General features: G+C 35.9%; 1 protein-coding gene across 1 annotated transcript in view; it reads left to right on the forward strand.

Annotated features, from left to right (window-relative positions):
• The window catches only part of Trhde (thyrotropin releasing hormone degrading enzyme), a 441,021-nt gene that overhangs the window by 276,702 nt on the left and 141,695 nt on the right, over positions 1-22,624 (forward strand). Inside the window, exon 7 of the mRNA XM_004650112.2 lies at positions 9,929-9,994. Within this exon, the coding sequence (XP_004650169.1) occupies positions 9,929-9,994 (66 nt within the window). The remainder of the gene's footprint in view (positions 1-9,928; positions 9,995-22,624) is intronic.

The following is a 22,624-nucleotide window of genomic DNA, read 5'->3' on the forward strand; positions in this document are numbered from 1 at the left end:
GATGCTGATGAGCCTAATATTGTGCAGATCTTAGGAAGGTAACAGCAGTTACTAAGAGGTCATGAATGCACTGGCCATGCCATCTCTAGAAGATGGCATTGTTCTACAGTTCATCCCATCCTGTGGCTCTCACATTCTTTCTGCCAGTCTTTCACAGTGTTCCCTGAGCTTTGATGGATGTAATATCAATGTCTCATTTAGAACTGAACACTCATGAGCTACTTATTCTCAGCACTTTGACAAATTTTGAGTTTCCCCAGTACTACCAACTGCACAAGGAAGCTTCCCTGACCAAATTGAAAGCAGTGCTTGATGAGTAGCTAATGAGAAGTTAATGGTTGTTAGGAGAAGAGGACACATTTTCTCCAGCAGTGTAGCCACCTGTAAATTGTACTACCTTCAGCAAAGAACCCTCTACCCATGCTAATGCAAATGACCCTAATTAAACTGTGTGGGAAATAATCTCCAACTCTCTCATCCTTCCTCTCTCTCTCTCTCTCTTTCTCTCTCTATCAAAGTAGAACAATGACTAGTTGGGAAGAAGGGGTTCAGTGGGAAGAGAATGAGGAGGGGAATGTAATGGGAGGTTATTATGATCAAAAAATATATTATATACATGTACGAAATTATCAATAAATAAATTACTATAGAAACAACAAACCATCTCTCAGCTAGCATGGTTCTCTTGTGCAATCCTTATTCTTGTCTTTTAGTTTTTATGTGTTTATCCTGTTGCAACATTACTGCCTGGCACCTGACCACAAATCTTACAGGTTTTTTTCTTTAATCAAAAGTGATAATTCTTATTTTAAAGCTTACTATTATTTAATCCACAAGGATTTTCAGATCAAGAAAATTCTGAAAAATATTTGAAAGATGAATAATTTTTCAGTATTTTACATGTTTTCAGTACTCTTTGTGCTTGTTTATGTGGTTACTCTGTGAACACTGAAAGACTTTGAACTTATCTTTGCTGTGGTAAAATAAGAATTTTGTAAGTTAATTCCTTAAATACATATAAACTATTGTTTATGGTTTTATTTATTTATTTATTTATTTATTTATTTAGGTTTTTGGTTTTTGGTTTTTCAAGGTAGGGTCTCACTCTAGCTCAGGCTGACCTGGAATTCACTATGTAGTTGTCTCAAGGTGGTCTCAAACTCATGGTGATCCTCCTACCTCTGCCTCCTGAGTGCTGGGATTAAAGGTGTGCAACATCACGCTTGGCTTTATTCCAATAAGTTTTAATCAGTAACTTAATCTCATTCCTGTGAAATCTTGATACATTTTGTCCGAGTCTCTGAAAATAGTGGTTCAGTAAGCCATGTTAAAAGCTTGAAAGAAAGTAGTGTCTGAGAATTACTGCATTAATTTTCCCAGGAAAATATGAACAACTGTCTGTTTACCTCAATAGGTCCTCAACAACAGACAAAGCACAATTCCACCAAAGTCCAATTTGGTCAAACAATAAGTGTATTGGGGTGACTTACAGGAGTTTGGGTAACTCCCAAACAGCTACACAGCAACAAAGCTGCATCCCCTCATACATGACAACCTCATGGAAGCTGCACCATGGTCTCTCTCTTCCTTCCTTATGTATATTAACTATTTTTTACTTCATTTATTGACCTGGTGTCCAGCAACCTTGCTTCATCTGTTGTTGATTTCATATGTCCTTTTGGGTTTCCATGATAACTTTCAAGTCATCTCTGAATATTGTTCATTTATTGCTTCATTCATTTATTGCTTTGAATTTCTTTTGTTAGCTCATTTATTTTATTGTGCTGTCTACCTTCCTTCCTCCCCTCCTTCCTTCCTTCCTTCCTTCCTTCCTTCCTTCCTTCCTTCCTTCCTTCCTTCCTTCCTTCCTTCTTTCCTTCCTTTACAAGGTAATGTCTCACTATAGTCCAAACTGACCTGGAATTCACTACGTAGTCTCAGGGTGGCCTCAAACCAACAGTGATCCTTCTACCTCTGCCTACCAAGTGCTGGTATTAAAAGCATGCTCCACTATGTCCGTCTTATTGTGCTTTTGAATATAATATTAATATATTCTTATTTCCAACTTTATTATGATTTCATATAATGCTTCATTACTGAGTACATTTTTGGAAGAGAGCCTTAATCATATTAATGGATTCCCTTCACCTCCTAATTTGTTAAGAGATATCATTATTTTTGAAAGAATGCCAATTCTCACTAAATGTCTGTTCAGAGATATTAAGTAGTTTAGATTATTTGACTTCTTTAAACTATTAATGCAGTGAATTGCATTAATGGAAGTTTTATTAAACTATTATTCAACTTGTGTTATAAACTTTATATCACTCCATATAATATTTTGTACTATATATGTCACATGTTATATACTAAGTTGGATTTATATGAGTATATAATTATCTAAGTGGGACTTATAGAAGCTATATGTATATAATAACATAAAGATAGTCTAATATATGTATTTGCATGCATATATATTACAACATAAAAAAATTAAACTGCATTCTACCATACTCAGTTTGCAAATATATTATATAGCATTAAGTTACTTTCTCATTGCTGGGAAAATATACCTGACTATAAACAGCTTACGGAAGGAAAGGGGTTAAGTTCAGCTTATAGTTTCAAGGGCAAATTTTAATGTGGCAGGCTGGAATAAGAAGCCTGGGTCACCACTCAGCCCAGGAAGGAGAGAGAGAGAGAGAGAGAGGACAGAAAACAGGGTTGAACTATGAAACAAGGCCCATCTGCAGTGACACACTTCCACCAGCAAGGTTCCTAAAAGTCTTATCTATAACCTTTCCAAACAGTGTCACCAATTAGGGGTCAAGCCTTCAAAAGTATGAGTCAGTGGAGGGCATTTTGCATTCAAACCATCACTCACAGCATCGTCAAAGAGTTAAGAAGACTGTTCCTACTCAGCCTAAGAGAAAGTGACATGCTATATTCCATAAATGTTTACTTGCATGTAAAATTTGTTTTGCTTTGTACATACATGCATGCAAACCTGTGTGTATGTGTTCTTTTAGGTTTTCATGAATTTGTGATCTCTGGTTACTCTCTTTCTTTAATAATTTTTAATATTTTATAATGTACTAAAAATCCATTTTATTCGAATTCTCATTCTCAGTAGAGAATATGTATTTGTTTCAAGCCTATTATTTTCCTAACATTGCCCATCCACATGCTGTTTCCCACATTGATCTTTTAGAACCTTATTTTTATTGGCCTTTGTTTGTATTTTAAGTGCACTTTAATTTTGTTTTTATCAATTGTTTCCTTTATCCCATTTTTTTAAAATTTTTGCATTTAGTTTTATGCTTCCATTCCCATTCATTTCAGGATACAGTCCTGTGTTATTGCAAACTTCTTGCATGGGGTGCTCATGCAAATGCTGTTTCTGATGTTCATTAAGGTTCCTTGTTTTCTTGTCCCTGGATCCTTGGACATATTTTTAACCTTCTTATCTGTCTGACAACTCTCTTTTATTACATGTGTTTGGGGGCATTGTAATAATTTATGGTCCCAGTGAAGAAAATACACTAAATTCCATGACTGGGGAGATGGAATATTTTGGATTTGGCTGTGATCTCATGATCTATATTGCTGAACTGAAACTAACAAGGAGTGTGTGGACATACTTCTCCCAGTGGAGACTGTCTTTCATTAGCAATGGAAAAGTTATGGTCTCAATAATTAATAGTACCTATTAATTATTAATAGTAAGCCTGAATAATATGACCTACATATAGGTTTCCAAGGATGAATACAATATGAAATGGTCAGTGATTTATGAAAAACAATATGATAAACTGTGTATTTCTGGTATTTATGATTTCAGGAGATAGAAGGAACATTGGGAGCTGATGTAGTTGTGAGAATTTTCATATCATAAGATGAATTTCCTTTGTGTTTTAAGAATGTATGCAACACCTAACATACTTTTTGTAATTTTATGAGAGAAAGAGAGAGAGAAAGAGAGAATATTAGTGCACCAGAGCCTCCAGCCATTGCAACTGAACTACAGATGCATGTGCTACCTTGTGTGCATGTGTAACCTTGCACACGTGACACCTTGTGCATCTGGTTTTCATGGGTTCTAGAGAGTTGAACATGGTTCCTTAGGCTTTGCAGGCAAGCACGTTAATCACTAAGCCATTTCTCCTGCCTGTGAAAGGGAATGTCTTTGTACTTGAAGTAAGAGCATGACTTAAAATGGAAGTCTAAGAAATGTTCATGTGGTAATGAGAAGATGGGCTTAGTCAGAGTAGAAGCCAATTCTTAGTTTTGTGGAAAAAATGTTGGAAGGCAGTGTTTCATTACAGAAGACCTTGGTTGTTACCTTAGAGATGATCATTTGCAGTGAATATTTTAAGATACAGGGGCCTAAATTATAACAGAAAATAGTGAAGAAGAGAAAAATAGCAACATATGTTTCTTGAATTTGTTATATACCAAGCACTATTCCAAGTGCTTTATGAATAGTGTAAACAAGTTGCCAAAAAAGTTAGGCTTCAGTTATTTATTAATTCAAAATAAAACAGTTGTTTCATTATTACTATTTTAGTCTAAGTGTAGATATATAAATCACCTAACTGCTTAAGTAGATAGAACAGCTAGGACTCTTAAGCTGGTATTATGCTTCTAAACTAATTGTTAAAATTAGTTTTCTGTGGCCCATTGGATAGTTTCATGAGAGTGAGAAGGCATCTGGGGCTGTCATTAAGCAGTAACTCAGCCATAAAGAGGTAGAGGCTTGGCCTCAGGATATAATAAATCAAAGAAGACTCCAATATTCTAAGCACGGGTGATAGAGCAATCAGGGATTAATTTTGATTTTTTGAAAGAAGTAATTCTCTCTCTCTTTCATCCTCTATTTCCTCTTGTTCTCTTATATTTGGCAGTTTATGAGTGAAGGTTATTGAAGATTAGATGTCTTCTTTCTCTTTTTATGTTCTTCACATATTAACATAAATATATGTTTAAAAACAAATTGTATTCAGAAATAAATTAAAATATAAGGGCTGGAGAAATGGGTGAATGGTTAAAGGCATACACTTGAAAGCCTGGGGGTCAGAGTTCAATTCCTCAAAACCCACATAAAGCCAGATGTACAATATGGCACACACTTCTGCATGTGCCTATTCTCTCTCTCAAATAAAAAAGTAGTTTTAGAAAATTAACATTTTATTTACATCATATCAGTCATTCTACATTAACAAATCATGTTAGAACATTGAACTACCTCAGAAGATTCTTTGGGTAAAGAATTAAACCACTGAGTCAATGGAAGCAAGTACAGAGATAAGTTCTAGTAAATACTATGCTGTGGATATTAAGTAAATTATCTAATCCTATTGCTTCAGTCTCTCCACTGCAAACTAAAACAATGATATATGGTTACTTGCTTTCTCCTAGTCTGTAGCAATTCAAATCCTAAAGCAGATGTACCTGTATAGGATAAAAGGCTTCCTAGCCAAGGACTTCTTGAAAGACATAGAAAAAGACCCTGGAGTTTTGCATAGCAGAGACAAAAAGAATCCTTGTCTCCACGTAGTCAATTAGAACCCTGTCTCAAAAGAAAGGTGGGTGGCATTTCTGACGAAAAGCACTTCCTTTTGTTTTTATATGTACACATTTTGGACATATGTGTCTGCACAGATATATACCCACATGAACATGATACAAATGTAAACACGTGTGTACACACATGAAAAAAAGTAAAAGAAAGAACTTCTTATGGGAGTATTCTGATTTTATCTTTCCCCTTTCTGTTTTCTAATTTGGCATTCATACCAATATGTGTATTTAAATAGTTTTTTATTACATGTGATTTACTGTGTCCTTCTTTTAGCTATTATTTTCCTTGAGATCTGAAGCACTAATGTTTTAACATGTCTCCTATGACATTACTTATACCCTGTTTGCCTTTAGCTTTTTGTCACGATGTGTCATCCTCCTTTGCTTTTCATTTCATTTCTTCAATGATTTCCTTAACAGATATTTAGTAAGTGTCTGTCATGAGTTCTAAAGAGCAGATCATACAGAGTTTGTAGTAAAAATCATAGGATTCTGTTTCCTTCATTTAGCCTCAGCCTTTTCTCATGGCCTTCAAGCCCACTTCGACCAACCTCATTGTTGTCTTCAATTTTAACTTTCCCAGGGATTTCTTTCCTAGTCTTGAATTTTATCGCCACTCTTCTAGTTTTCAAACCCCATGTTTTTCACATGGACACTTTTATGATACTCACCCAATTCCTTATATGTGCTAACATATGGTAATATATGCATATGTGTTCATGTTATCTTCCACTTAGATTTTAAAGTCTAAACACATCTAGTATTTATTAATCTATCTATCTTTGCATCCCTCCCACCCCAGATCTCTCAGTGGTTTCTGGTTATTTTATTTTCTTCCTGGAGTATCACTCAAGTTTTGACCTTTTATTTTCTATTTCTTTAGTTCTATTATTAATACAACTCCAAAAATGCCTTCATCTTTTTTTCCCATCTATTCCCCTATTATATGGCATTGTGCCTGTCCATCTGGATAATTTTGGTGCTTTTCACCATCATGCTTGCTTGACCATGTGAAAACTCTTTCTGTTATATCATATAGATGCTTTCTGTTTATGTCTATCTTTCCAGATACAACAGAAATACCATTTTTTAGAAACTTTATCCCTCCAAGTATAACCTCTTTTGCTTCTGGGACAGACTAATGTATCTTCCTTTCCTTTCCTCTTTCTCTATGCTAGGAGTCTTCCCATTTTGGGCCCTTGATGATGATGGACTGATGCTATTCATATTCATATTCTGCAGTGTCTTGACCATACACCCCCAACTCAATAAATGTATGTTAAAGATAATTTTTTGAAGAAGATATGTATGCCATCAAAAGTGATTATTTATCACTAAAGTATACCAATGAGTTAATTATCTATCCTAAATGAATAGCTAATATTTAAGAATAGAAAATAATTGTTTATTTTATTTTTTCATACGTTTATTACATTAAGGGAACTATACCTTTGAGCCAGGCCAGAGAGAAATGATACCAGTTATGAGAAGATAAAGTCATTTCTTTGGAGGTATTTACTGTCTCTGGTATCAGCATGTGATCAAATTATTACAATAAAACTAAAAAATAACAGAAAGTTACATGACAAATAAAAAATTATGGCTGGAGAGATGGCTCAGCAGATAAGACACTTGCCTGCAAAGCCTAATAATCCAGGTTCAATTGACCAGTACCACTGTAAAGCCAGATGCACAAAGTGGCACATGTATCTGGAGTTCCTTTAAAGTGGAGTGGCTAGAGTTTCTGATGTACCTATCCTCTCTCTCTCCATCCACCCATCTTTCTCTCTCAAATAAATAAAAAAAATTAAGTAAGAAAAGAAAGAATATTAATGATGAATGGACTTGATGAGTCTGTATAAATAATTTCATGATAAATTTTTAAAATTTAAAATTCAAGCCAATCAGTTAATTATCCCAGATTTTCCATGGAAATTGTTTAGTGCCCATTGTTATAGATTTTCTTGAGCTACTCTCAAAATTAAATAAACTACATAAATATTATAATTCCTTTTCATAAAGCTACTTATAATTCTAAATGTCCAGTTTGTTTGCTTGGGCCTGGAAGTTTGAATCACAAATGAGTATAGGTTGCTCTATTTCAAATCATTTTAGCTTCAGGAAAATTTTTATTTTTTGAGATACTTTTCTATATCTCAGGCTGGCCTTAAACTTGTAGGTAGCTGAGGATGTCCTAGAACTCCTGATATTTCTGCCTCCATCTCCTGAGTAATGGGATTACCACCATCAACAAGCCTGGTTTGTGCAGTTCTGGGAATTGAACCCAGGGCTTTGTGCATGCTAAGTGAGCACTCTACCAACCTAACTATATATCAGCCCTGGAAGAAAATATTTTAAGGATATGATGAAAGTAGCTCAGTGCTTTAAAGAAATCTGTAACCACTCTGCTTATGTTATCAGGTAAGAAGTTATTATAAACAATGTGCTTTAAAGAAATCTGTAGCCACTATACCTATGTTATCAGGTGAGAAGTTGTTATAAACCATGCATAGAAGGTGCCTCATATGCATCTGCTAAGCGATGTTGTTGGCAGGCCCATCTGTCTATGGACTTCTATGAAATAAAGATTTTTAAAAAATATTGGGAAGAAAAGGCTAGTTAAATATAGCAGAGCATACACTGCTCCAGAGGACATTAAAAATTTAAACAATATAATTTCTAAAATTTACCTAAATTAAAAAACATAACAATAATGACTAATGAATAATGATATCACATAAGTTTTGAACAATTGTATTTCTAGGTTTTTTTTTCTAGTAGTGTTCTGTTCCACTTTAATACAGATAAGAGAAACTGGTCCATTCTTCATGATTAGAAAGTGTTCTTTTGTCATTAGACCATGCCAAATTGATAGTTTTTATAGCCCGACAAGAGACCAAGTTATCATTACCTGGAGGGAAGCATTTAAATCATCTGGAGATGTCTCTTGTGTTCTGGAGTAATGTGGGAGTGGATTGTGTGAGAGGCTCTCACTCCCCAGGTGGCAAGGGTTAATTTTGCTGAAGAACTGTCAGTTTCCACCCTCAGGGTCAGTAGATTAGATTGGAAAATGTAGAGGAGGAGAGCTTGTCAAGGAAATTCAAGGAGCAGAGTTGATGCAGTTCCAAAGGGGATTCTAACTTGGGTCCCAGATCAAATCATAGATGCTTATGATTTATGGACTTGTAAAAGTGTGAATAAGGTAAAGAAGAGCCAAAAGAAAGTAAAGAGTAAGAGGTGTGAGAGGAAGATTATCTGGAGTGGCATCAAACTCTCTGGTTTCCTAGTACATTATTTGTTGAAATGAGAATAAAATGCCCATTTGAGGGGCAATTTGGGGATGATAGAAAATTTTGGAGACATTGATTTAATGGTGATTATTTAAAGTAAAGAGTATATTGCATTAAAAAGTCCCAGAATATAAGAAACAATTTTACAATTTAAGTGTTAGATATTGGAAAAGAGCTATCTTGTTCCTCTACTTCCTGCAACAGGAAACTCCCAGATTCTCCTTGCTATAGGAGTGCCCTGCATGCATGAACTCAGACGTCACACTGAACCCCGTTAACATGTACAATTAATATATGCTAATAAAAATTAAAAGGACAATTTTGAGGAAAGGAGTTACTGAACTGTGTGCATTTACAATGACCATGAGGAGATATATATATATATATATATATATATATATATATATATATATATATATATATATATATATGGCGATAAAATAATTTTCTCCAAAAAACTAGGCTAACATTTATATTTAGACATTTTTTCATTAGTAACCTCTAAACTGCTTGGTGTGAACTGAAGTAACCTCTTTAAAGTTTATTGATATTTTACATATGGTTTTGTGACTATCCAGACTTAACCATCATTACCTGAAATGTTTTTATTGATTGCATACCTACATTTTGTACTGACAGGGTCTTTAATTGGCCCAAAATTACCAGTAGGCTATACTGACTGGTCAGCAAGCACCAGGGATGCTCCTGCCCCTGCCTCCCCAGTGCTGGTACTATAATCACATAAAGTGTGTGTGTGTGTGTGTGTGTGTGTGTGTGTGTGTGTGTAAGCTCTTTACCAACTGAGATTTCTCCTAGTCTCTTTCTTGAGATAATATGTTTGGGAGAGTTTCATGTTGAATTAGTGAGTTTTATGCTAAATAAATTTTCACATACACAAACTAAAACATGCAATTATAATGTGTAAGTGAGTTATTGTTTTCTTCTTAAGTGTTCTAAATATAGGACAGCATGGATGGCTTGAACTTTTCTTGATTGATGTGAGTAACGGCTTGTATCACACTTGGTTTCAATTCTCTTTGTAAATGTCTTTCTTACAGGGTGCTGCTTTAATTAGGATGCTGGCTAACTTTATGGGTCATTCAGTTTTTCAGAGGGGTTTACAAGTAAGTAAAATGTTTTTTATTTTCTCTAACAATTTTTCTTGCCAATATGTTTATTTTAAGAATATTGCACCTTTTGGGAAGTTAATAATCACAATTTCTACTTCGGTGGAAACATTAAGATGTGTGATATGGGTAACGTCTTCCTCTGGTATGAAAAATAGTTACAAATAAAATACATAGTGTGTTAAATCAACTTGAACTGTTGCACAATTTGAAATCCATTTAATTTGCTTTTAAAATTTAACTCATTTTTACACGTCACATCCTAAGTAGCCTACACAAGAGTTTCAGAAATATAGCAGTCATTTTCTTACATTTAAAAATTTATGTAATGTAATATAATACACATTGTTAGATTTAGTTACATGCCTGAGAAAATCTTGGTGCTACTTTTTGACATATTACATCTCTGTTGTTACTGTTTTACTGTTGATATGCATGTGTAACAACATTCCAATGATAAATAAGTGATTTAACTTCAATTAGAAAATTAAGTTTATTTTTATAAGAAAGAAGAAATAAAACAGTTTTATAATGTTGCATTTAGAGTAAGAAGTATGAAATCTCAGAATGGATTTGTAGAGAAAGAATATTAATGTTTTAGAACAGATATAAATATAGAAAAATGGAACTTTTATATCATCAAACCTGCTGGAGTAAATCATGTTCCCAGTACTGTGATTGATGAATTATTTATGATGCATTCTGCTACTTAGGAGAAGTGTCCTTTAAAGCAAATTGATGTTCACCTGAAATACAATTATGCTAAGACAGAAAGAGCAATCAATCTTATCTGTTCTTAGTAAGCTTTTCATTTTGGAATTTAAATAAACTACATCTGTGATCAGGTCATATTTTAATAGTATAATTCTGTCTTTACTTAAAATAAACTGAAAGTAAAAATACAAAGCAAGAGTTAAATTTGTTATGATGAACTGTTTATACCTAAAGTAACAGAGAAAAACATACATTTATTGAAGAATAATTGTCCTTATAAAGTGTCTTTTTTGTTTGTTTGGTTCAGCAGGAGTTGAAATGTACTTTAATCAGCTCTTTTCATTAGGGACACCTTCAGAATGGCTGAATCCATTAAACCTGTTTGCTGAGTAGTAAAGGTTCTATTCTGATCACATAGTGGGGAGAACCTTTTTTTTTTTTTCCCTCAAGGAATGCCCTCTATGAATATCAATTATCAAGAGGCATGCCCTTCCTTATCCCCATCCTTTTGTTCTCCCCCTCAACCTAACTGAAGTTGTAGCATGACAGCTTCAGAAAATACCTCAGCTTTCATAAGAGCAACAAAAATTGAATTTGATTTCTTGGTTGAAGTTGATGTGGGATCATTTTCTGTATACACATTTTATTGCTTTTCTTCATCTAGGTATAAGGACTCTGTCAGAAGGGTGAATAACTATAGTAATAGTCTTTGGACAGGATTGTTTTGCAACATTTTTCCTTATCCTGTTGCACTTCCTATGGTATGCAAAGTAGATTATTTTACATGCTTACTTGATCCTTATCCACTGGCTCAACTTACTCCATTTAATCTGAAACAGTTAGAAGCCACCTCCAGACTCCCATTATATCAATTTCATTTGAAGCTTCTGTTGATGTGTGCTTTTATGCTCTCATACTTGATTTTGTTAATTTCAATAGCGGGACTCTATGTTTGTCAACATTGCATTTCATTTGCCTTGTGACATCTCATTGATCAGGGCGATCTGTGTCTTTCAGTACTTTGCTTACAGCTTTATTTATACTCATCACTCAAACTGATTTAGTGTACCATCAGCACTTTGGATTAGGCTACAGTAGATCCCTATGTCTAGGTGATAAATTATCATCTCTTGTGCATGAAGATGTATGGGGTACATTTTGGAGATGACCCCCTGAACAGACACTTCGTGTCATGGTGCCGTGTAGTCATGGAGTTGATATTAATATGCTTCTCATCCACAAGGCTCTGGGGAGTTCTGATTTACAAATTGTTGATAGAGCTAATTTGGGATGTCAGCACTTGCCTCTGCTATAAAATCTATTAATTGTTTTAGCATTAACCATGACTATTTCTATGTTGACATATGGATGTTTATTATCTGCAAACACACCCACCACTAGATTTACTGACACAAATTGAGAATGTTGTGTTTTATTCATTTATTTTTTGTTCCTTATTTCCTTCTCTTCCTCTTTTAGTTTTAAATGTTTGTTTTCTTCCCCCCTCCCATGTGCTTAAACATTAACTTCTTGTTCTACATAACAACAATGCTATAGTGGTAATTTTTTCTTGATTTATTATCTACCTAAATTTTGTGGGGCCCTTTGGGGTACAAAGTAAAAATTTAATTATAAATTACTACACACACACACACATACATATATATATATGTTAGTGGACTTCTGTGTCAGTTTATATATGTATATCTTACTTAAAATATCTGAATATACTTTATGTATGAGTATTTTATACCTTACACAGTACTTTGTATGAAAGTATATGTTTGAAATTTCAAACCAAATGTAATCCTCAAGAAACAGACTCTAAATACATTTTGGAGAAGGATTTTTGTTTCAGGTAGTCCCATAACTCATGGATCAGCTATTGGAAGTTGTAGAGAGAAGCTCATTTTCCCTTGCACTCTGGACCTTGATAGTTTAAAAAAATCTGTATTTATTTGCACATGTGTGTGCATGTGTAAATGCTCCATGGCCTACTGGTGCTGTAAGAAAATGCCAGATGACTGAAGCACTTATTTTATTTTATTTAGTATTTGGCTTATGTGGGTGGCTGGGCAATTGAACCCCTGACCAGCAGCCGTTGCAAACAAATGCCTTTAACAGCTGAGCTATCTCCCCAGGCAGGACACATTATTTTGTTTGGTTGGTTATTGTATAATGCATATAATTTCTTTTGAATTAGTTTGGGACATAAATGGTGCAGTCTTTCACAGTTTAAAACAATAAATTAGTTGTAAACTTTTTACAAGTAGATTATATACATACCTATAATTTATGTGTGATGCCACTAATAAAGCAGTTTCAGTTTTAATTCTTGAACTAAATGTGGAACTTAGAATTATCAAGTTTAAACTCTGGCCTGTTGGCTTATATGTACCCCTCATAAATAATATATTTTTAAGACATAGAAGTTGATTATACTTTTCATTTTTCTTTTCAATTTTTTTTATTAGTTTTCTATTCAGCAAATACAGGCAGTTTGGTACCATTATTAGGCTCATAGGTGACCTAACCCCTCCCCATTGGCCCCTCCTTGTTGAGGTATATGGGTCGTGCATTGTGGAGTTAGCCAACAGTTATTTGTAGATAAATGTCTCTGCATATCATGACCCAACCTGTGGCTCTGACATTCTTTCCCCACCTTCTTCTGCAAAATTTCCCTGAGCCATGCTGGGTTCATTTTTGGTCTGCTTCAGTGATGAGGTGTTGGGGGCCTCTGAGGCTCTGGCTCTCTGATTTGGTAGGAGGTGATTTTTCTCTGTGTTGGTCTCCTTCCCCCTTGTGCTGGTATCCAGTTCATCAGGAAAACAGCACCCTTGCTTGTTTCGCCAATTGTTCTTAGTTTCAGCCGGGGGCCCTTTTGAGGTATGTTGGGGCAGCTCTCTCCTTAGGATCTGCATCTATCTGAAAAAAGAGAAGCAGATTCTCCAACGGAGAGTAAGTTAGCACCGGGACAAATGAGATAACCCTTACTTTTTTTTTTTATAGAGAGTTTAATAGGTGTAGGTCCTCTTGTAGCCCATGATTGATGGTAGGTTGATATTGGAGAGTGGGCTTATGTTTGGATATGGTTCTGACTTGTTTCCCAACTCTAGCTATGGGTCCTGTACCACTGAGGTTAGCCAAATCAAGAGCAGTTGGTTCCCCACCCTGGCTGTGTGCCACTATTGCACTTGTGTGGGCATCACAACAGGTTATTTTTTGCTAAGTAGGTTAGACCATGAGTTGCTTGGACAGATATTGGTCATTTCCCCCATTCGCCCATGTAGCACCTTCTGGCACTAGACACGCTGACTGTCTGGGGACTGACTCTCTCCTGGCTTCCAGCCATGCCTTTCCATTTTACCTGTCAGTTGCATGTGGTGTCTTCAGCAATAGAGTCTTACCACTAACCTTTGGTGGGTTATCAAGTACTCTGGCAGAAATCTGTCATTCTTTTAGGAAACCTTGTAGAATTCTCTGATCAAAAGCTCGTTGTGGATGGTAGCCCCATGCTGGTACTGGGAGTTATAGGTCAGTGCCCACTAAGAAAATGAGGAAAAAGATTACTAATATACAAGAGTTAGAGAGGAAAGAGAGAGAGAGAGAGTGAGAGAGAGAGAGGGAGAGGGAGAGGGAGGGGAAGGGAGGGAAGATGTAAAAGATTTAGGTTAGACTTGATCCTACCCTCTCCAGTGTCTTGTGGTTCAGGTGTTTCCTGTAAGGGCTTGGTGAAGGTTTAGCCATTTGGTCTGCCTTTTAGGAAGTAGAATTTTATGGTACCATTGCTTTTGGGTCTAGATTAGTGTTTCCCACCTTCGATGCCCTCTCCTCCCTCCCCATCTCTAGTCCATGAGATTAGACTTTTCTTGAAAGTTCTACATTGCTACTGTTTTATATAGTACATTACACAAAATAATGTCAAGAATTTTGTAGGAAGCTTGAGGCAATAGAGTAAGTAGGGAGAAACAATTCTTATTTCAACTTCTAATTAATGCTGGGTTCCTACTAGTCATGAAATCTCCCTTAGCCTCTGAGTATATAGATATAAAATGCAAAAAATAAATTCTTCAAGATTCTTTCTACTTTTCATATTCTATAATCTAATATTTATTTAATGAGGTTTACCAGTTATGCAATAGGTGTTCCATTTATTTCATGTGAAGATAGCTGTTTTAATTTGATGAGGAAAACCACAAATTAAATGTTTAATAGGGAGTCACTTCTGGTCTTGCATCTCTGGGTCACCTATCTGAATATCAAAATAGCATGGCTGTCAACATATGCAATACTGTGATGTCAGCAAAAAGAAAATGACATTTGTTGCAGCTTTGGCTGACAGGATGTTTTATCTTGTTTGTATGAAGAAACAACCTACATTTCCTTGGGGTTTTAGCTGCTTGCTTATTTTCCCATTTGGCTCTAGATACTTAACATTTTCATGATTAAACTATACCTGTTTTAGGTGACATTTGTTAAGGACATTTTGAAATTTCTTGGTGATCTTCGCTGTTCATTTATACTAAGGTTGGAGTTGACTCTACTTGCAGGTTTGATGGCACTACTCTTCTTTGCAGGGTGGACCTGAGGAGACCCAGCAACCTCCATGATGAGTATCATTACTGTTGTCTCCATCATAGGGTGCAGGGCTTACTGTTTCCACCCATAACAACTGCTTCTGGTACTAGAGGAACTGTATGGAATTGAGTCCTTCAAGGCCTGTAATACATTTCTCCCAGATCTTTTTTTGGCCAATCTGTACCCAGAATTTTCTATAAACAACCAGGTGAAATGAGGAGCTTCCATGTAATTTTTCCATGCAGAACTCCAAACTTCACATTGAAGTCTTTGTTTCAGCAACAGTGCTTCTTACAATGGAAGGACTGGTATGTTTTAACATGGTCCCAAAACATGGCATGTTCTGGACCTCATCATTTCTTGTCATGCTGCTGATTGGACCCCAGGCCTTTCACATTCTGCTAACCCACATCCACAGCCCCACAGTCCTATTTCACTGAGCCATATATCTTCTCAAAGCTCATTCTTCAACTTAGACAACTACTGATAATTTAAGAAACCCTTTTGTCCCTCAAAACCATGAATTACTATGGCCCCATTACTGTCTATCAATAATATTGCTGCAGTTAAAATTACTCCTAGTCAAGATAGGCAACTATTTCTAGATGACAATCTTTTATATCTTTTATTTGTTATTTTTCCATGTGTGTGTAGGCATGTTCTTGAGTATGTATGTATGTGTGTGTATGTATATATATGTGTGTGTATATATACATATATACATACATACATACATATATATATACATATACATATATATATACACACACACACACACACACACACACACACACTGGAGCAAGACTCTCTCCATATATATATGTGTGTGTGTGTGTGAATACACACACACACACACACACACACACACACACACACGGTCTCACTCCAGCTCAGGCTGACCTGGAATTCCCTATGTAGTATAAGGGTGGCCTCACACTCATGGCGATCCTTCTACCTCTGCTGGGATTAAAGGTGTGCACCACCACACCCGGCCTTGTGAGTACATATTTCTATAGTGATCTCAGGAAAACTTCAAGTGTCCACCTGAGGAATGTCCCCCATCTTTTGTTGTGAGACAAGATTGCTCACTGCTTGTTGTTTATCAAGTAGGCTAGACTTTTCCACGGTGAGCACCAGGGCTCTGCCCGTCTGCCTCCCCAGTGCTGGCACTGTAGGTGAATATTACCATGTTTGTCAGTTTTACGTAGGTACTAAAAACTGAACTCAGGTTTTCATACTTCCTAGGCCAATACTTAACAACTGAGCTATCTCCCATCTTATGATAGTAATCCCTAAAGGAGTGAAACCACTGTTTCTTTGTTGGCTTTTTTCTTTTTTTCTTGACATTTTCATTCTATCTCATGCTGACCTGGAACTAACTCTGTAGTAGAGTCAGGCCCAGAACTCACAGAGCATTCATCCCACCTCAGCCTCCCAAGTGCTGAGTTAAAAGTATGTACCACCACATCAAGGCTTGCAACCACTTTCCATAGGAATAATCCTGGATAACACAAAATAAACCAGCATAAGTTTTAATGTTTGAGTTGAAAAAGAATTTTAGAGTAAGTTTAAACTCTTTTGCTGTTGGATTATTTCCCAGTTATGAATAATATATATTTTAAACATAGATGTGTCCATATTTGTACAAACTCTACATAGTTCCTGTTCTATATAATGCATTTTATATAACTCAGAGCAAATTAAAATTATTCTAGATATTTAAAAAGGAAAGGGATCTTCCTCTCTGTGTCTCTTGATGAATATAGGAAGAAAGGATCAGGGAAGCAACTTTTAGACAAATCAAGAACTTTGATGTCTCAAAGGGACCTACTCTGCCTATCTTCTGTCCCAGCTGTCATGCTGCTCGCTGCTAACCTCGTGATGTCCTAGAGGGCTTCTTCTCCTTTACGTCCTTCATATCCCCTTGTGCTCTCCTGTGTGTAGCATGTGGAAGTAAATAGCAGGTGGTTGCAGGAAGTATAATTTTCTGGCTTTTAGCCTATATAATGGAGAAGAATGTAGAAGACAGAGTGATTGGTGCTGAATTGTTTACAGATCTGCTGACATACTTATCTGTGGATGTCTTCGTCCCAGTAACTAAATTTTAATTGCATTTCTGTTATATGTTGTCATGCTAAGATTTATAAGCTATTAGCACCTTAATTTAGCACTTCTTTACATTTATGTTAAGATTTACTAGTGTAGAATGTTTTCACCTAATTTCAATTATTTGTAAAGTTATGCAATGAGAGAAATCAGGAAAATTAAACCAATAATAAGTATGTTTTGCTTACTTCATAATTGTAATACAGTTGCTATGGATCTATAATCTATATTTTGAATGAGTGGATTGAATTATGTCAAGTGAGCCAGTACCATACATATGTCTATATGGTTTAAGTTCTTAAAGATATTACTCTTCTAATATATAGAACTGAATAAAAGGCATACTACCAGGCTGGGGAAATGGTTTAGCAAGTAAGAGTACTTGCTGTGCAAGCAGAAGGACCCAAGAAGGCCTTATTTTCCTATATTCAATCTAATTCAATATAAAAGTCTTGATGTGACCACACATGCCCGTACACCGTTACTCTTGGGAGTTAGGCAAAAGAATTGCTGGAGCTTGCTGGTCAGTCAGTTTGACTGAAACAGCATCTTCAGGTTCAGTGAGATGTTGCATCTCAATGAAGCATGTGGAAGAGTGGCAGGATAAATGACATTCTCTTTTGTCTTCCACATGCATGCACATGAAATGGATAAATGAGCACATACACATGCATACACTACATCACTCTCTCTCTCTCTTTCTCTCTCACACACATGCACATACACACTATAAACATATATTGTGCACACATACCCAAAGACATATTACTTACTCATATCCACAGTGAAACCAGCTATTCAAAATAATTCTTTTGTTTGACACGAATTTTCAACCTTTGGTTTGCATGATCACAACCTTGAGCTCCTCATGCTCATCTGGCCAGGTTGGCTAGTCCTCCTGGGCTATGGGGAGTGCACTGAGAAGGAACTAAGCAGTACATTGCCTAAATTGCTCTGAGAACATCTGGAAAATTAGCTTTTTTTTTTCAGCCAGGATTTTCTCCCAGCAATAATTCCAGTGAATAATGAGGGCTAAAAACACAACTGCATGATGCATCGTCTATTGGGACTTAAACAGTCAGTGAGGATGCACTAGGCAGGTGAGCCTTACCCAGAGACTCCTTGTATACGTGCCTCAGGATACACTTTTCAAACACCTCCTGTCAGTACTATGATCACCTACTAATTCCTGTCTAAGTCATTGTCAAAGGCCACGCTAGCATTACTATAGGGATCCATGTTTATTGAATTGTCACATTATTTGAAAGCGATCTCTCATGATAATGTCAATAGAGGTTTTTGTTTGTTTAGTTTAGTTTTATTTTCTGGTGGGAACTTGGATGGAAGACATTACAGTGCAACATCATTTCCACCCTTCTACTTGGACAGATTTTAGTGTTTAATAGTATTGAATTTCCTATTTGTTTTTATAAATATACAATGATTTTGTTCTTTCTTATTTTCTGCCTCCCTAGAATTTATTTATTTATTTATTTATTTTTAAATTATTTATTTATTTATTTGAGAGCGACAGACACAGAGAGAAAGACAGATAGAGGGAGAGAGAGAGAATGGGTGCGCCAGGGCTTCCAGCCTCTGCAAACGAACTCTAGACGCATGCACCCCCTTGTGCATCTGGCTAACGTGGGACCTGGGGAACCGAGCCTCGAACCGGGGTCCTTAGGCTTCACAGGCAAGTGCTTAACTGCTAAACCATCTGTCCAGCCCCCTCCCTAGAATTTGTTGGTTGTTTTTCATAGTCTTTTGAAATCTTTCTTGCTCCTATAAATAAATAAATATTTCCTCTGGCTTCCTTTTCTGATGAACACTGCTCAGGTTCTAGCATCTTTTTAGGAAGTTTTTGCATTTTCTTTTGTAGATATTTCAAAAATCATTTTTATTATTTATTTAAATAAAGGTATATGTGTGTATATGAATGTTTATGTGACATAATATTGCTGTGGAGGCTGGAAGAGTTGTTCTACCTTGAGACAGGGCCTTTTGCCATTGCAAATAGGCCATTCTTGTCTGTCAGTGGCTTTACTTAGGTGCTGAGGAATGGAACACAAGCAAACACTTTTCCCCAGTGAACAGCAGTCTCCCAGCTCTTTGCTATATATATACTTGTCCAATGCATAACAATGCTTATGTTCAAACTATACATATGATCAATAAATGAGCATCTACATGAATCTGACTCTATGCATGTCTTATAGGCTTCCTTTAATGTAAATAATTCAGGTAATTATTTATTTTCTGAAAATTTCTGTTATATTACTTGGATCTTCCTTCATTTTCAGCTGTTCTAATCATTATAATTACATTTTTTACTCTGATTCTTATGGAAATAAAAATTAAAGGTCAAATATAAATTCCCCAGAAAACAATGATTTTCACAATACCTATTAAAGTAATTAATCTTCAGTATAATTTATTTTTTCTTTTCAAATAAAACAATATTATTTTTAATGATCTACATCAAGAAATGCCATTTCTCATACTGTTATGTGTCAACATCAGGGAATTGGAATTATGTAAAAAAAAAAATCATTGAGCTTGATACACACTCAAGCCCTTAAATCCTTGTTAGAAAGTGAGTCACCTTTCTGCTTAACCAGTGAGAATAATTCAGTAGCATCTAAAATATGGTTGAATAAAGAGAGATTCTTCTAAATTAGTATTTAACTGCTCTTTTCCATAAGGTAACCTACAACAAGATGTTTGGCTCAATTATTAGGGTTGCAATTGCTTATGCAAATCAATGTAAAGGCAATGAGGTGTGGATAAAAAGCAAAAAGGAAATATCATTATTATTGGTTTGTGCTCATAAAATTCTGATAGCCTGAAGGTAATGACAGGCAAAAAGCCATGGTGCTTACTAGCAACAACATACATGGTAACTTGTGTTCCAGTGAAGTGTTGTTTGTTAACACGTGTATTGAGAATTTTTATTTGAAGTCTACAGATTTATGCTTGTGGGAGAGTAGTTGCTGCCTTTATGAAGATTTTCAGATAAATTAAAATTTCATAAATAATAGAATAGAAATAGTGCATGGAAGTCATTTAGTTCATTATGAGATAGTATGGCATATTTATTCAGAGTATAGCTGACGGCTTTGCTCAAAAGTCTATATTCCACTTAAAACACTATGCAATTTTAGATAGGCTGAAGATAGAAAAGTGAATGCTTGGTAATAATTTGCTGTGACCATGCAATAGCATATGATAATATTGTTCATACTGCAGAGTTTGTAATATTGCTATCACTGTTGGATTTTTCTTACTAAGACCTAATCAGCATTATTTTTCATATTTTCATTTTATTTCATATGTAACAGGTTATATTCTTTTATCCCTTTGCCCTTGCTCCAGTTACCCTGGGGGCCTTCTTCAGTGGAGTCAGGTATTCACTGTGGGGTCATGAAGGCCTCAGTTATCCCTGTTGAATGGTGGTGAGGTGGTATTCCTACTCACTCTGTGACTCTTACAATATTTCTTCATATCCTTCTTCCACACTGTTCCCTGAGCCATAGTAGCCTTATGGCAGTCTGATTTAGTGTTATGTTTTCTGTAGCTTTTGGATTTCTACTTTGATAGGTTTTGATTGATCACTATGTCTGTCACCAATGCCCTGGAAGTAGTTATCAGGCTAGCAGTAAGAGTAGTATCTATGTTGCTGCTTCCTCTGCAATTTCTCCTGGGCCTTGGCAGATATGATATAGGTAGAACATTTCATGGTGAACAGTAGGGTATATTCTTGTCTTATCAGTGGATCTTAGTTCTCCTACATTTTCTCTTCCTTCTGTAAAATAAAACAGATTCTCCAACCAAGAAATAGAACATCTTGGGTTAAAGGAATAGGCAAATTTATTTGCAGGATTGTTTTTGGTGTGCAAGCCTGCTCTTTTTTATCTAGAGTGCAATGGAAGCTTCTTTCTGAAGTATGAGTTTCCTAACTATAGTATTCTGACTTGTTTTCCAGTACCAGATATGAGTTCTCAATTACTGAGTAGGCTTCATGTACAATCAGTTGGCTACCCAAAAAGGCTGTGTGTCATTATTGCACACGTGTACTTCTTGTCCAGTTGGTTGATTTCTTATTCTGCAGGGTCTCTTGTTTTTCATTCTGTTGGTGACCACTTCAATCCAGCAGTTATTATGAGGTCTAACCAGGAGGGAGGTAGTATCCCTTTAGGGTTAAGCACAGTATTCCAATGTTCTGTGACCTTAGACTGTGGTGTCTTCAGCAATAGGGTCTTACCTTTTAGATCTGGTGGATAATCAGGTGTTCTGGCAATGGCCTACATTGTTTAGGAGATCTCATGTGTCTCCGCACCTAACAACTCACTATGGGCAGCAAACAACCCAATTCCTGTTCTGGGATTTACTGGCTGAAGCCAATGGTTTTAAGGTTAAGCTTTTTCCACCTTTTGTGTAGACTATTCCCTCTCTAACTTTACTGATAGTTGTATCTTGAAGAATGCTAGAGAGAAGGAAAATTTCTCTGGAACTGACACATGTTGTCATAACTTTGTATAATTCCCTCCCAACCTACCATATCCCCACTGCTCCAAGTCCCACCTACTCCATATAGTCTGTCCATCCCCAAACCTGTTAAACAACTCCTCTATCCTTATTTCTTTTCCTTTCTGGTTTCATTCTAGTTTTATGCCCATATTCCTCGTGCCTACTACCATTTGTACTTATCTCTAATTGATCCCATTTAGGAACCACAGATATGAGAGTACATGTGGCATTTGTCTTTCAGTGCCTATGTGACTATGCTTAGAATGATTTTTTCCCCCAACTTCAACCATTGTCCTGCAAGTTCCATCATTTCAATTTTCTTTACTACTGAGTAAATTTCCACTGTGTACATATACCACATCTTCATTATTCGTTCATCAGTTGGTGGGTATCCAGGCTGATTCCAGTTCCTAGCTATTGTGAATAGAGCAGCAATGAACATGGCTGAACAAGAATCTTATAGTAAAGAGTAGTCATTAGGGTACATGCCCAGAGGTGTTATAGTTGAATCAATATGTTGATCTATTTTCACAAGTCTCCATCCTTATTTCCATAGTGGTTGTACAAGTTTGTACTCCCACAGGCAGTGTGTTAAGGGTTCCTCTTTCCCAACAGCCTTACCAGAATTTGTCCTTAAATTTTTGATGGATGTCATCTTGAATGAAGTGAGATGAAATCTCAGAATTGTTTTGATTTCTCTTA

This window comes from Jaculus jaculus, chromosome 6, assembly GCF_020740685.1.
Source record: "Jaculus jaculus isolate mJacJac1 chromosome 6, mJacJac1.mat.Y.cur, whole genome shotgun sequence".
NCBI lineage: Eukaryota > Metazoa > Chordata > Mammalia > Rodentia > Dipodidae > Jaculus > Jaculus jaculus.